Source organism: Corylus avellana, chromosome 3 (genome assembly GCF_965113065.1).
Source record: "Corylus avellana chromosome 3, dhCorAvel1.hap1.2, whole genome shotgun sequence".
NCBI classification, from domain to species: Eukaryota; Viridiplantae; Streptophyta; class Magnoliopsida; order Fagales; family Betulaceae; genus Corylus; species Corylus avellana.
In genome coordinates this window covers 25,929,699-25,945,659 of record NC_142492.1, presented here as the reverse complement: position 1 = coordinate 25,945,659, position 15,961 = coordinate 25,929,699, and the positions used below count along the sequence as shown (strand labels likewise).

General features: G+C 33.8%; 2 protein-coding genes across 5 annotated transcripts; both read left to right on the top strand.

The window, feature by feature from the left end:
- The first annotated feature begins 336 nt into the window (after positions 1-336).
- On the top strand, positions 337-4,657 carry LOC132175673 (uncharacterized). The gene is made up of 5 exons (XM_059587692.2): positions 337-449; positions 1,551-1,660; positions 2,449-3,080; positions 3,841-3,943; positions 4,457-4,657. Exons 1-5 carry the CDS (start codon positions 375-377, stop codon positions 4,497-4,499), a joined length of 963 nt encoding a protein of 320 aa, XP_059443675.2. The 5' UTR covers positions 337-374; the 3' UTR covers positions 4,500-4,657.
- A 6,054-nt stretch (positions 4,658-10,711) lies between these two features.
- LOC132175909 (uncharacterized) lies at positions 10,712-15,102 on the top strand. Of its 4 annotated transcripts, none has more exons than XR_009439470.2 (3): positions 10,712-10,912; positions 14,139-14,739; positions 14,900-15,102. XR_009439470.2 is itself a non-coding variant. In XM_059587999.2 (2 exons), exons 1-2 carry the CDS (start codon positions 10,782-10,784, stop codon positions 14,602-14,604), a joined length of 597 nt encoding a protein of 198 aa, XP_059443982.2. In that variant the 5' UTR covers positions 10,712-10,781; the 3' UTR covers positions 14,605-14,889. The 4 variants fall into 4 exon arrangements, 1 of the variants encoding a protein (XP_059443982.2); XR_009439469.2 differs by lacking the exon at positions 14,900-15,102 and adding an exon at positions 14,836-14,889; XR_009439468.2 differs by lacking the exon at positions 14,900-15,102 and adding an exon at positions 14,827-14,889.
- The last annotated feature ends 859 nt before the right edge of the window (positions 15,103-15,961 follow it).

Genomic DNA, 15,961 nt, shown 5'->3' with positions numbered 1-15,961 from the left:
AACTAATTTATATATATATATATATATATATATATATATATTAACAAGCTAACGAGTCTGACAAGCAAGTCGGTCGAGCTTTAAACGAGCTGAGCTCGCGAGTCCCCATCGAGTTTTCTCGAGCAAGTCGGGTATGTACTATTTACTAATCAAGTCGGTTTCTACAGTAACGAGCGGACTCTTACAATATGAAGCTCGAATTCGGGTTGAGATAAATGAGTGGGTTGTTAAACATACCTGTTTATTTACATCCCCAAGTAAAAAGCTTAAAAAAAAAAAAAAAGTTATTGCTTTGGGTTTATTAGTCCGGTAGAGAGAAAAAAAAAAAAGGGAAGGGTTTTGCAATTGACACGGACACACTGTGAAGAAGAGAAATGGGAAAGGAAGGCGACTTGTGGGACGATTCCGCTCTCCTCAACGCCTTCGACGACGCCATATCCAAGTACAAGGTCCCATCTCTCTCTCTCTCTCTCTCTCATATTCGTATTTCTTTTTTTGTTACGCTGCTCAAGCATATTAGCCTTTGCGTAATTCATAGCGAAATTGGTTGCTCAAGATAAGAATTTTGCCAGTATTGTATCTGGGTTGTTCCAAACTGGGTGCTTGTTTCAGTTATAAGATAATTAAGCTAAGCTTGGCTTCCCCAAAAGAAAATAAAAATTAACGAATTGCAACTGTTTTAGTGACAAGTGAAGAGTCAGAAGTAGCATGTATTGGCAAAAAAAAAAAAAATTGCTTAGAAAGATTTATGTATTTACGTATGTTGATGGGTCGGTCTGTGTTAGCGAATTAGATAGCTTGAAATGGTAGGCTGCAATTGGTTGCCAAATGATGTAGCGAAGACGGAAATGATTGAAGAATTTATTGGAAAATTTGACATTGATGATATATTGGCTTCTTGTCCTACTTGTGCGAGGGGGAGAAAAGCAGTTGCAATGAGGAAGTATAAAGTTAAGGATGAGTAGATGAAGAACTAATTTTATAACTTGTTAGTCTGGTGGTGTGCTTGTGGTTTCTTGGGATTTATGGGTGTCAAAACGATGGCAATGATGCAGAAAGTATTCTGGTGCATTTTGGACAGAGCAAATTACACTTAGTTCTAATTGGTTACCATCTTTCTTGTGTTTCAGAGAACATAACACGCTGAAGGCTACTTAGCAAGCGCACGCGAACGCGCACACACTCGCACCCTGTAACTATAATGAAGGAAAAAGAATGATTGATCAAAGTCAAAACAAAAAGAAAAAATGAAAAGTAGATACTCATTGATGACATTGAAAAATATTCAGAACAAAGAAGTGTGGAAATATATTTTGTATTGGAGAACTTACTCTTTTCTTGGCTTTTTATGTACAATGGTAACTGATATTTGATCATACACATATACTTCTCCCTGCCCTTGGGCCAATTACTTATAAAGAAAAAAAAAAGGAAAAAAAAGAAGATATTTGATCATATGCATATGCTTCTCAAAAATTCTCATGCTGTTGAATTTCACCTCCAACTTGATTGTATAACATTATAATCTTTCCAATCACTTCCTTTTCCAGATAATGCACAGCAAAAAAAGTTGCAATACTTCGGTTGAGGGAGGAAAAGCTGTTGGTGGCACTGGGGAAGATGCATCTGCTAATGTTAGTGAAAGTCATGAGGCTAGAAGGTTAGTATATAACTGTGCCAGATCTAATTCCTCATCTACTATATTATCTTCTTCTTTTTTTTTTTTTCTATAGAAGTTTTGGAAACGTTTATATTTAGAATGAAAAATAATAAAATTATTACTGCCGACTGAAAATCTCGAAAACATCGACGGCATCCATGGCCACAACACAAACTCACAAACCCTTGTCATTTAGCTTATTCAGTTTTCAGTCTTTTTGGGATAGAGTGGGTCATGCCTCAACATGTGGTGGAGTTGGTGGTTAGTTGGAGAGGCCAATTTGGTAGCCATCGTATTGATGTATAGAAGATGATTCCTCTTTGTTTGATGTGGTGCATTTGGAGAGAACGCAATACTAGGAATTTTGTAGATTGTGAGAGAACCATGATGGAGCTAAAAGTTTGGTGTTTAAAAACTTTACGGGTGGATGTTTTCTCTCAACATTTCTCATTTTTCTAATTTTCACAAATTTATAGATTTGTTTTCTTCCTCTTCTCCCTCATTGGATGACTCTCTTGTATACTCCTTGTCACTGTGTGCTTAAATTGCGTCCCTTTGTGCCTTCTAATAAGATTGAATTACTTATTAAAAAAAGAAACCATTGAAGACTCAAAATTAACCAACAATAGTTGCTAACAGGTCATGGGAGCATGCATAAGCTCAAAACCAAATCCTTACAATCTTTTAGTTCCTGCATTGCTAACAAGAGTTGTTTTTCTATGGCTTATTATTTTTTTTCTTTTTCTAATGTAAGTTTATTACCATCTCTTTTGTTTTGTAATAATTAGGGATGCAGAAGAGAAGAGCAATGTTTCATCAAGTACTGCAATAGACTTGGGAGAGACTAGTAATATTTCACATGTTAAAGAAAATCACTGTGGAGATTCACGTGCAGCTGAGCCTTGTATAGATTCATCAAATAATCTACACAAGCAAAATATGGAAGATGCTGGTGAAGGCTATTCATATTCTCATGGTGCAGAGGATTATAACAAGTTACTCAACCTATATAATGAGCTTGAGGAGAAGAGGCAAAAGATTTTGGAGCAGCTTCATCAATTTGGTGGTTGGAATTACCAATATTCTGGTGAAGGTTCTGGTTCTGGTGCTGGTGTACAGTGGGGTACCTATTCTACTTACCAAGAACGCGCTATTCCTGCTAGCCAAGTTTTTCATCCAAATGTTGTCTCTTCATGTTGTGGATGTCAGTATTTGGTGGCTCCATGCACTTCATGTCCTGGCTGTTCTTTGGGTGGGACATCTGTTTGCAAGACTTGTACTGATGATTCTGTGGCAATGGTTCCTGGAAAGTCTTACCCTCTTGAAGATGGTGACATTGTCAAAACAGCGATGGGAGCTGCAGAAAAGGCAATATCTTCCATGAGGACAAAAATTTCCAGTGATCCTAATATAATTGAAGGTATACCTGGTTTTCCTATAGTTAACGATTTGCATGAAAATCGTAGTTGCTCTTAGTTGATAATAAAATGGTTTGTCAATGGTGCTACTATGAAAAGAGCCAGAATGCCAGGGTTAAAAGCTCCTATTTGGAAATGTGACTACTAGTTTCTTTTGCCTGGCAAATTTGACCCGTTGAGATGACCTCTTTTTTTCATTGAAGAGTTAGATGACCCCTGTCAGCTCATTTTAACTCGGGATATATTTGGATATTTATTAGTTTCTATTTCTTGTTTCTTTGGGGTAACATGATTGATTTTCCTTTTTATCCGATGTCTTTTTGGTTGATTTGCTTAAAACTAATTGTATCAATCGTTGGACCCAAATTTACTTTGCCCTTGTTTTTTTCTATTTGTTCATCTGTGCAATTGAAAGGTTCTTGACATAATATTGCTTTTCTGCTGTTATCCTTTGCTTAAAACAGATGAACACTGATGGGACTCAAAATGAGTAGTTTAGTTTGATTGACTTGGCATGAGTTTACTTTTAATTATATAGCATATTGTCCGGATGTTCTCAACATCTCATTATTTTGTGTTATTGTTTCCCTCTTTCACTTTTTGTTCCAGATAAGAAGTGGATCCTTGACTCCACTTGTCCTTCCATATACAATGCTTGCACCAACTTGTTTTAATGGTTTAGCTATCTCTAGTGATTTGACTATAAATAGGACGCTGATGTTTTGGGCTTATCATATTTTATGCATTTTTCATGGAATACAGAGAAAGAGAAAACTGAAGGGGAAACAGCCCCAAGTACTGGCTCCGAAACAGATCTAACTGTTGTTTTAAACGCTTGGTATTCAGCAGGCTTCTACACTGGCAAGTAAGTACTTATCAAGTTCCTCTTCTTTATAACAATAAAACTCAAATTTATTGTTTTCTTTGATGTGATTACTTCATGTTCCAGTATGTGCTGCTCTTGTCTTTCATTTTCCACTTCTTGTGGATGATTGATAGCAATGCTGACTAATATCTTACCTGGCCTAATTAGTTCTTCACCTTACCCTTGATGTACCTCACCTCTTACGGTTTTGTAAAGGAGTCATAATTGACTCTTAAACCCTAATATATTATAGTTTATGACTTCGATGCCATGATGTGTTCCAATTGAATCCACTTTGGCTATGAGCTCCTGTTTTTATATGTCGACCGACTGACCTATGCGGACCATTTGTGACTGATGATCTTTCAACTCCTTTTAATCATGGAAACCTGCAATGCCCTTCTTCTCTAAATGGATCTGATATTAATAATGTTTTTCAGTACTCTTCATGAATTGAATATGTCAACTCATTATGTTCTGGTACAACTATTTCAAATGCTGGCATTGTTACAGGTATCTTACCGAGCAATCTATTGCAAAGAACCGGCATAGCTAGAGCTTTCTCCAGCAACTTCTAGCAAAGGCCGAGTGGTGTTAAAAATATTGTCAATTGTACAACAGATGGGGTTGCAATTTCTTGTATTTGTTCTTCATTGTGATTTTTTTGTTTTGTTTGGTTTACAAAACACTTTTTTAGCTTCGCCCTCCAACAAATGCTTAGGCTTTTTATTTTTTAACGTTTTGAGAATACTTTAAATTGCTTTTCACAGAAACTTTTCAATCTATCAAAAAAAATTTCCTTTATGAACCTCAAAGAAAAATACTTTTGTGACCGACGCTAAAAGCACTTCTCAATTTTCACTTTTCTAAAAACTCATTTTGCAAAATCCAAAACCAAAAAACACTTCTTAAAGACACTTCTCATATATATGTATATTATAGAAAGATAAACATGGGTCTCAATATCCAAATTACTAAATCTCCACAATCTAAACACGCATAACTAAAAATTTAAAATAGTCTCAATCAACTAACATATAGATTAATAACATAACCAACTTAGAAATAATACATTCTTTGGGTCGTTTATTCTCATTTCTCACAACCATAAGGAAAACACAAAATCTACATGTTTATTTTTATAGTTGAAGAGAGACGTAAATAAAAAGAGCAAAACAAGTAGGAGTTGTTATCCATACAACCCAATTCACCAACCCACAATACCATCTTAGACACCTGAAACCACCAATACAAATTCAAGAAGTGAGACAAGTTTTGGGTATATATTAGATAACAAGGAGAGTGGGCAAAAACTCATAACAAGGTGGAGACTAAAAATTAAAAGGAAAAATTACACTTGACACCTTAAACTGACATCGATTTTACAAAGACACCTTCAAACGTCAATTTTTGCCATTTGGCACATTCAAAACTACAATTGTTTGATGGTGTAGAAAGTTCAACAGAAGATGGGGGGCATGTGCAAAATTTCAAGTTGAAATGCTCAAAATTTGCCTGTCAAAAAAAAAAAAAAAAAAAAAGAAGGTAAAGGTGGTGGAAGAGTAATTTTGGTATTTTTTTTATGTAAAAAAAATTTCTCGTGCGAATCACAAGCGCAACTTTTCATACACTTTAATACGAAATTCTAACGGACTATGTAAATTTCAATGAAATGTAGTTTGAATGAGCTAAGTAGCATAAATGATACAGTGGTTTTTTTTTTTTTTTTTTTTTTTTTTTTTAAAGAGTTTTCAATTTAAAGAGATTAAATATAATTTTCTAAAAAAAAAAAAACTGATAAAGAATCATCTATTGCTATCTTAGAAATGTATAAAAATGTTAAGTATTCATTTACCATGTTTGAAAAAAAACATTTCGTATATATTATGAAACATCTTCTTCATATGCATGTGTATTCATATTCTTGAAGAAAGAGCTAGAAAAGTAGTTGAGAACCTCTTACCAAACTCGATGCTCATTGATTATAGATATAGATATTTAAAAGTTTTTCATTTTCCCTTTGTAGCACTCTGCTACACAAATTGCATGATCGGCACCAAAACGTTTCTCCATAACATAACATTGGCGATAGCACCTCATCCAAGCCTCCCCAAATTGTATGGGATAATCTTCAGGATGCATTGGGTCACTAAAAAGGCATTGAAGAATATGTTTAGCAATATAAAATGAGTGTATATCCTTAGTAACCGTGCTTTCAATGCAACGATCGATATAACTCAAATCCTTAGCATCAAGTTCGAAAGGATGAAGCCTGTTTCGTAGTTTAGTAGGAGTGGGAGAGACAGGGGTATTGTCATTAGCATGCACTTCAAGTATCATGAGGACAATCAACTCCATCGTCACCAACATAAATGTTATTATACTTTTCCTTGACATCATATTTCTCTTACTTCAAAAGTCCTCTCAATTCGATGTTAATACATAACCTATTTATTGAGATTAAATCCTTGAACTGTTATAAATATTAAATCGATTGAGACCCTTAGAAAACAAACTTTTTATTCATTTTTTTAATATATATTTTTAAAGAGATGTAGCTTTTGGAAAAATGAAATATTATAGTAAAATAATTCTTGGGTCAAGTAATGTCTTTAGCTATAAGCATAATTTTTTTTTTTACACAATTAGTATGTGGCTCTTAGTAAGAGTTAGCTATATTAGAAAAACTTTATGTAAAAGAACATGTGAAAAGATATCATCCAAGTTCAGAGAAATTAAACAAATATTAAATCAAATACTCCAGTTAAAATAGTATTTTAAAAGAGATTATTAGTTTAAATGAAGTGGTAATGTATGCAATATTAGAGTGCATATTATCATCATACTATTGATTTATACAAAGGGATCATAAATTATGAATGTTATAAATTGAAGTGACTTGTCAAAATGCCGCATCTATAATAAAATAGAACTAATAAAAGAACAAACTAATGAATCATTACAATTATGAAGAGACACTTAGAAAAAGGAATCTACATGTGTGACAGATAGAAAATAAATAAAATAGAAAAAAGAAAATATGTAAAGATAAAAGTTAGTAGTAATCAGAAAGTTATTTAATCTTAATAAAATTGATCATTTTTAAATTACCTTATTAACCTCTATTCATTTAAATTCCCAATTATCACACTAGAGAATTCATAGTCTTTTATAAAATAAAATTGTCAATTGCTTTTTTTTTTTTTTTTTTTTTTTTCGATTGTTTTTCCTTTACATACACTAAAGATCACTTCGCTACTTATATGTTCCAATTGAATCCACTTTTGCCCATTCGCACATGTTTTTATATGTTGATTAGAGTGTCATCGTCAACCGACCTGTACGGACCATATGTGACCGATGATCTTTCTTTTTCTTCTTCTTCTTCATCATTTCTTTTTTTTAATAGAAAAAAAAATGTTACGAAGGAAAATCCTTACTACAAACCAAAAACCGATAGGAAGAGAGAGCGGGAGAACAAAAAACCGAAAGTGGGTTGGGTTTCTCAACTACAAACCCAAAATGAAATAAAATAGTGCAAAAATATATACAAAGGTTAAGAAATGGGTCAAACAAGTGACATGCTCATTTTAAAGGGCTGCACAAAACGGTAACAGAAGTAAAAAATGTATAAATTAAGGTGAATCTATCTGAACTTTCACTTAGAAATAACAATAACTACCGAAAGAAGGCTGAAGTGGTAAATGTATTGTTTGAATCCTAATCAGGGACTGAATAAGAGAAAGGGACCGACACAAAGATCGGATTAGAAGTCTCAACACTGGATATGACCATGTAAATACATGGCACCATAAACCCAAAACAAAATACAACAGAAATTAAAAAAAAAAAAAAAAACACAACCAGTGAAGATGATATTTCAACTCCCTTTAATCAAGGAAACCTGTACTGCTTCTTCTCTAAATAGTTCTGATATTAATAGTGTTTTTCAGTTTTCTTCATGAACTGAATATGTCAATTCATTATGCTCTGTTACAACTATTTCAACTATTTCAAGTTTCAAAAAACACCAAATTCACAGAGGACGAACACCAAATTCACCGAGGACGAATGAAAGATGTTGTGCCTTTTATAGTGTATCTCCTCGGGTAATGTTACATATTATTTTTTATTTTTATTTTTTTTTTCAAATTTAATGTGGCATTTAAAATTACAATTGGATCAAAATTCAATAGTGATTCTAACTGCTTTTTAAAGAATTTTTTTTTTTAAAAAAAAGAAATTAAGAAATTCAATTTTTCTTTTCAAAAAAAAAAAAAAAAAAAACCAAAACGACTTCGTTTATATGGTAATATGATAATATCCTACTACATACGACATCATTTCTAAATTTTTATATATATTTAAATACAAAAACGACGTTATTTCATATATATATATATACATATATAAATGCAAAATTGGTCATTGTAGTTAGCCTAAATTACAAATCACTTCATGTGGTATAAAAAATAATTTATAGGTCCCTATAGTTGGCCTAGATTATAAATCACTCCATGTGGTATAAAAAAATAATTTATAAGTCCTCAGGGTAGGCTAAAATAATAATTTACTCCATAAAATCAATTTCCGTTAAGTAACTTAACAAAATCCGTTACTTTGTGACGTTATACTATTACAGTAAATTAACCTAATCTCTTTAATCCCTGAAATTTTGCTCTGTGTATAACCCTCACTCACTTTCATCTTCCTCGCCATGATTTGTGACCATTTTGCGAGAATTTGACAGTCGCATTTTGTGAAGTAACCGAGAAAAATGAAGATGAGAGAGGGTTACGCATGGGGTAAAATTTTAGGGATATAAGAGATTATGTTAATTTACTGTAATAGTATGACGTGGAGTGATGGCTAATGTGTAATCTTATCTAGCGTCCTAAAATGATGTGAAAAATCCTAATTGTTATTTTTGAAAGTCAGAAATTAATAATAACACGTGTCGCATTTTTATTAGGTATGACATGGCAAAGTGACAGACTTTGTTAATTACTTAATCGAAATTGATTTTATGAAATAAACTATTATTTTGGCATATCTTGAGAACTTATAAAATTTTTTTTATACCATATGGAGTGATTTGTAATTTAGGCCAACTACATGAACTTATAAATTATTTTTTATATCACATTGAGTGATTTGTAATGTAGGTCATTTTTTATATCACATTGAGTGATTTGTAATGTAGGCCAACTACAAGGACCAACTTTACATTTATCCCATATAAATATAATATATATTATATAATATACACAAAGGTGGTTAACCATTTTTTCAAAATTCAAAACCACTAACCGTAACTGCTTAGGCAGTTAGGGATTTTTCCTAACTGCCTTCAAAAGTGGTTAGCAATTAGCAAAATAACCGTCCCCCTTTTCATCCCTATATTATGCAGCATTACTCAATCAAGAATTGTGGAATCGATCGCTAGCCTATATGTTTTTTGCCCTTGTATTTTAATTGCCATAATGAGTTCCTTTTTAGCTAATTTCATACTTATAAGATAAAAATCCACCAAAATATGAAGTCCAATTGTTGCGACAGGTTTCCTCAAATGATTGAGTTTATAGGGTCATGCTTCCAAAGGAATTGCTGGATTTCAAATCGGCTAGAGCATTCACGTCCGATTCTTTTTTTTTTTTTTTTTTTTAAAAGGAAAAGAAAAGAAAAGAAATTACGAAGAATCACTTTTAAAAATCATTTTACATTCCATTCAAAAAAATTTTCTCTACTCCATGAAAATAGTCATTTTCATTCATTTTTTTTTTAAGAAAAATTATTATTTTTTTATTGGAAGAGGAGAATGAGAATTTTTTATGAGAAGAAAGACGAGACATAATAGGATATAGGATAATTTTAAGGCGGTTCTTCAAAATTTGAAGAAAAAAAAAAATGGTGTTTGAAGAATCAAACGTGAATGCTGTTAGTATAGTGGTAAGAGCGTTCACCTTGTATCTTTTTTAATTTTGAAGAATAATCTCCTTTTTCTATTTTAAAGTACCACTTTTAAAAACACTTGACATCTTATTATTAATTGTTTTTTTTTTAATATATATTTTATAGTTGAATTTTTAATATTTTATTGTATGTGACATATGTCAACAGTGGAATTTTTTTTTTTTTTTTTTTTTTCATTACCATAAGGAGTAATAATCAGTATTTAACCATTAAGGGTAGTGGTTTAATGGCACAAGAAAATTTTTAAGTGGTCGGGGCATGTACTAGGGCGTAGGTTCGAACCTTCGCAATAGAGAATCTCCACATATGCCTAATTAGTATTAGACAGTTTGGATTTTCATTGATGCTCCTGTAGGACTGGGTCAAGCTATGGTTCAGTCGGACTTGAGAGAGCACCTATAGTTCGCACCATTTAGACACCATTTATCCCACTAAACAAACATTAGCACAAAGTATCTTCAAGATCTTCTGCAATAAAATTCCCTATCTAAATTTGCCTAAGCATATTCTCCAATTTCAAATAAAATGATACAACTTTTGGGCCTGTCATAACCCAAAACTCAACGACGCATACCTGAAGAACAAGGGAAAAAAAACAAAAAAAAATTGGACCCCAGAAGCCTGGCCCAACTAGCCCGTCAAAAACACCAACGGTTCAGATCAGGTACAAACGACCAAAAAAATAAACGTCAGCGAGATCGTAATTTCTGGCTGCTCTTACGGGCCCACCCGAATCCAAATGGGATATAACTTGCGCGAAACGAAAAGAGTGAGAAAACTAATGAACACATTGAAAAGAGAGACTTTACACGAAACACAAACAAAGAATCACAGCGAGTGAGAGAGAGCTCTAGAAGGAGAGAGAATGGTGCTGTGGGAGATCACGTTGGGGACTGCGTATTTCTTGGGGCTGAAGCGCACGTACAGGCTCGCTTTGAGGATTCAGCGCAAGGTCGTTAGCCCCAAGCACCCCAAGATCCGCCAGTTTCTTCACAGGTAATATTTTATTTTGTGTGTTCCTGTTGGGTGCAATGGGTGGGTTTTGATCCTTGTTTGGGGAGTTGGGTGTTTGATACTATGTCTGTGTCTGTTGCTATCGAAGTTTCTGGTTTGCTTTGTAAGAATTTGTACTTGGGTTGTTAAAACATGTAATGGTGAATAAAATTTTGTGTTTGGGATCGTAGGTATCATCAAATTTGTCATGTATCCAGCATAATCTTGTGTGGAAGTGAACGTTTGCGAGTAGTTTCCTCGCTCCCTGTGTTAGGTTTTGTGGTTGTGGCAAGAAGTAAATGTTAAATCTCTGCTTATTCCATAAGCTTAAACTTGACTTAATTAGTTAATAGGAAATGATAAACTTAATTATTTAATTAATACTTTAACACTTTCCGCTCTAACTCCCACTCATCAACGAGTGAGCTCTAACACATTAAATATTTAACTGAAAAATAGAGGGGAAATTGTAGAGTTCGGGTTTGAACTCAACTCATGACCTTTGCTCTAATGTCATTTGGATAATTAGTGATAAAGGCCACATGTTTCTATCTGTAGAAATCCCCAGGTCTCCATACCTGACTTAGTACAACTACACCTATCACAATAATTCCACCCTTTAAGACTGGAAAAACATATGCAGTGAAGTTAGTTGCTCAGAATTGTGAATAAATCTCCCATTCAACAATGACAACTTATTTCACAGAAGTGTCACCCAATGAAGGATCAATGTTAGACTGGTTGATCCACTTGCACATCCAAAATTGAGAATTAGAAATCCTCGATCTAGAGCCAGAACAGATAGCATATGATTGCTTATAGAGAATTGCAGTTAGGTTTATCTATGCCCCAAGACGGGCTGTGATCTTAAGTTATGTCTGTAATTTGCTGATGTCAAATCATTCGATGGAGGATTAATGGCATTTTTATTGGTCTCATACAAAGTCTGTGTTTAATGAATCCAATCAGTATGCCAGCCACTCATACACTTTTTAACATGAGGTCAGGCTCAAATTTGGGAATCTATTTTGGGAAAACCATTTTACACCAACCACTACTGCAAGATGTCAAGGTATAGGACACTTATAATAAAATTCCATCTTTTTAATTCCTATTCAATGCAAATTACCTCAAGTGTTCTCTTCTGGAGCTACAAATTTTGGAAAATCACAATCACTCATCCTTGTAAAAAGCTCTGTCTTTGCATTAGTGACTTGACTTACCAATTCTGTTGCTCGTTGGAAATGAAGGCAGCAAGGATATGGTTTTATTTGATTTTAGGAGTCAAGGATATTTTTGTGATTTTTATATTTTTGAAAGAGTAATGCTAAATACTATATTTTATCCTACAATTGTCCAACAATGTTGACGTGGCACTCCAAATCAATCATTGGATTTTTTATTTTATTTTTAATTTAATAATGATTAATTCAAGGGTAAGTTGGAAGTGCTGCATCAGCCTTGTTGGATGAATGTTGGATAGAATTATAGTATCTAGCATTTCTCTTTCTAAAATGGGCTGTAGTTTTTGTACATTGGGTTATATTATGGGTTTCTTATCTTGTTGAGTTTTTTTATTTTTTATTTTTTATTTTATTTTTTTATTTTAGTTTATAATTGTTAGTTAGCTCGGGCTTATTAGTCAAAGCCCATAGAGCCCAAGTCCTTATAGGGTTTGGTTTAGTTTTCCTTAGATATATAACATAATGCTTTCAATTCAAAGGAGAACAAATTGACGAGAATTTTGCAGCAATTAGGCTCTTGAGGTTTGTGAATTGATCCTTTTTTAACGTGTGATGTTGAGGAAACCTTAGGGATGATGCTTATGAAAACTAAATTCCTGTTTGTTTCGGCATAAAATATTTTCAACTGAAAATAATTTTTTGGAAAAAGTTGTTATTTTCTATTGTTTGTTTGCAACCTTGAAAATGGTTTGAAAAACATTTTGAATTTGGCTCGTATGGAAAATCACCAATATTTCTTATATTTTCATATAATCTGAAGAGATGCGAGGAAGAGAGAGCCAATGAAGAGGAGCTACGGAAGAAAGAGTGTATAGAATAAAAGGTCTTTGGGGGTGTGATTGAGATCTAATACAATTGCTTGCCCATATTGCTTGCAATTTGAACATGCAATTCTGTAAGGGCCCTTGTGGGGGAGGGGGGGCACCTACTTGCGCAGGTAGGCCTCCATAAGGGGTCATCTCACAATTGCCTGTACAAGGGTGTGGGAAAGCGGTGGAAAATGGTTTACGCAGGTTAAAAGCACAAACCATTTTACGCCTTGTGAATGTTATTTTCCTTGACCAACTTAAAACATTTTCAAGTTAACCAATATTTTACGTTGCACCAAACACTTCAAAATAGGGAAAACCTTTTTTCCAAAATATATTTTATGTCGAAACAAAGAGAGCCTAAGTGCAATGACTAGGTTATCATCTTCTTCTTATCCCCTTTCAAAGCCTAAAATCCTTAAAATAGAAACCCTAAATCACCTACCCATCGATAAACTCCCAATTTTCCTTAAAAGTCCAAATTACTATCCTCGAGTTATTGTCACAGCTCCGGAGTAGCAGCCTGAAACTCGACCTTCTGTGTACCAGTGTTGCACCCTTCTACACTTTTTAATGATATTGAATTATTTATAAAAAAAATCTTGGTAGTAAGTAAAGAATTTACTTTCTGGGGTTGCTTAGAAGACAAGTCCTTGAATTTAAATGTACCTTACTTTCATGCTATGAGTTATATTAGAAAGCTATATCCATTATTATTGCCTTGATTTGGGAGATTTATTTTTTCATTGTCTTCTGGAAAAGTATTCAAGTACTTTTTTTTTTGAATCACGAGCATGATTGTGGTATGCTGATAAAATTATGATACCATCTATATTAATTCCACTGCACAAAAAAAATTGTCAAGGTGATCATTTTTTGGATATCCAGGGAGTCACTAAACTGAAACTCTCTTCGAAAACCTTAAATGATGATGTCCATTGACCAATTCATACTGGCATAAGTGTTTATGTATCCTCCTATAGATACCTATCAAAAAAATGTATCCTCCTATAGATGCATTTATTACTAGTTTTGAACTACGGCTATTGGTATTATTTTATTTTTGAAAAGTAAGTATTTATTTCACTTGTAATGACAATCAGGACCTTTTGTTTTATACTTACCAAAAAAAGAAGCAGGACTTCTAAATTTGTTTTGCACTCCATCCTCTTGCAGACGAACACATGCTGTATTTGATGTAGCACTTAAGGTTCACCGGAACATTCAAGAGAGGGATATAGAAGTTGGTCGGAATCTTGGTAACTGGATTTTGCGGTGGCTTGACCGAATGAAACCATTAGCTCAGATTGCTGGTTCCTCTACTGGAAAATCCCCCAATAGTACTAGCTCAGGGTTGAGCATGACAAAGCAGATAAGCAACTCCTCCGATCTGAAACCTCCTTGGGAAATCCAAATATCCAGAAATGAGGATTCTGCTAGGCATATGTTTACCTCGTCCAGAAATATTTGGCCTAAGCCTTTTCCAACCATTTCGATGATGATGCAGCCACCAAAGCCTGCTGGGACTATGACCCAGTACAGGCACTTCTCTGGCCCTGAAATGTTGAAATCAAATTCTAAAAGAGGTTGGTTGGAGGGAGGTCTCCGGAAGCACATAATGCAGAGGATGCTACAAAACTAACAGTGAAAGCCCTTTTGGTGTTTCTCAGTAGAAAGAAGGAAGACTTTTGAAATTCAACAATGGAAGAGATGGTTCTGAGTTGGTGATTGAAAGGACACAATGTAATGAGAAACGGACGGCAACAACATTTTTATGGTAAATTGCCTCATGAATATTTTGATTTTCTTCTTTCCTTTTAATTTTCCTGGATTTTGTATATTCTTTTGAGCCTTTTTATCTAAGAACTTGCAGTTGCTCGTGATTAAAGATGAGTTGTTATTCATAATAAGAGAAGGATTGTTATCATTGTTGGCAGCTAGCTGCACTAAAACAGCCCGACCGTGGAACAACCAGAACCAGTTGTAGTGCAGTCCGAATGTACAACCCTGCTATTACTCCTCAGGATGTAGATTAAATTTTTCATAACAGATCATTTTAATTTTACTTGCTAGCATGAATTATTTATTTTATAATTTAAGGGAAAAATGCTCTAGAGGTATGAACTTTGATCAAATCACTCCATAAGGTTAAAAAGTCATCAATTGATTTCTTCATGTTAGAATTGATATCAAATTGATACTTCAATCCACCTTCTGTTAATTTTTAACTCTGCTGCAACGTCATATTTAATCAGAAGATGACACTTTTAATATTTTATAAAAAAATATTAAAAAAAATTGGTTGGACCCTTCAGCCAAGGCCTTTCGGGACATTTTCATCCCATCATAACAACAGCCCACACATTCTCATCCAAGGACAGAAGCCCTCATACGCATCTTCCAATATGCATAACTATTCCCATCAAAATAGGGAAGATTGAGATTGTGTCATAACATATGCATAACTATTTCCATCAAAATAGGGAAGACTGAGATTGTGTCATAACAACATGGGTCAAAACACACTTGAAAGGTTACTCCAAAAGGAGTGAACCTCGCTCTGATAATAGTTGAAAGGATTAGATTCCAACCCCAATGCACCACACAAGCAATAATGCAAGAATAAGATCAAATACATTGCTGCAGTAAATTAAACAAAGGCATAGTACAAGGATAATGACCCAAACAATCAACACCAAATTTTTGACGACGAAATGAAAACCCTCTCAAAAGCAATCAAACCTAAAAAATTAGTCACTATAGGAAATTCAAAATGCATGCATGTAAAATTTACAAACCCTTGGAATCTATTAAGACTTCTGTATGTAGACAAACTCCTCGCTTACCTCCTTGCCCCCTCAGCAGCTCTAGCTCTTCATTGGCCAATCTTCTATACATGACTTCCTTATCGACCCCCCAGTACACTTAAACAGTTGAAAGATATAATGAAGGTTTGTGGTTTGAAACAAAACTCCAAGAGAGATAAAGCAACGAAAGCT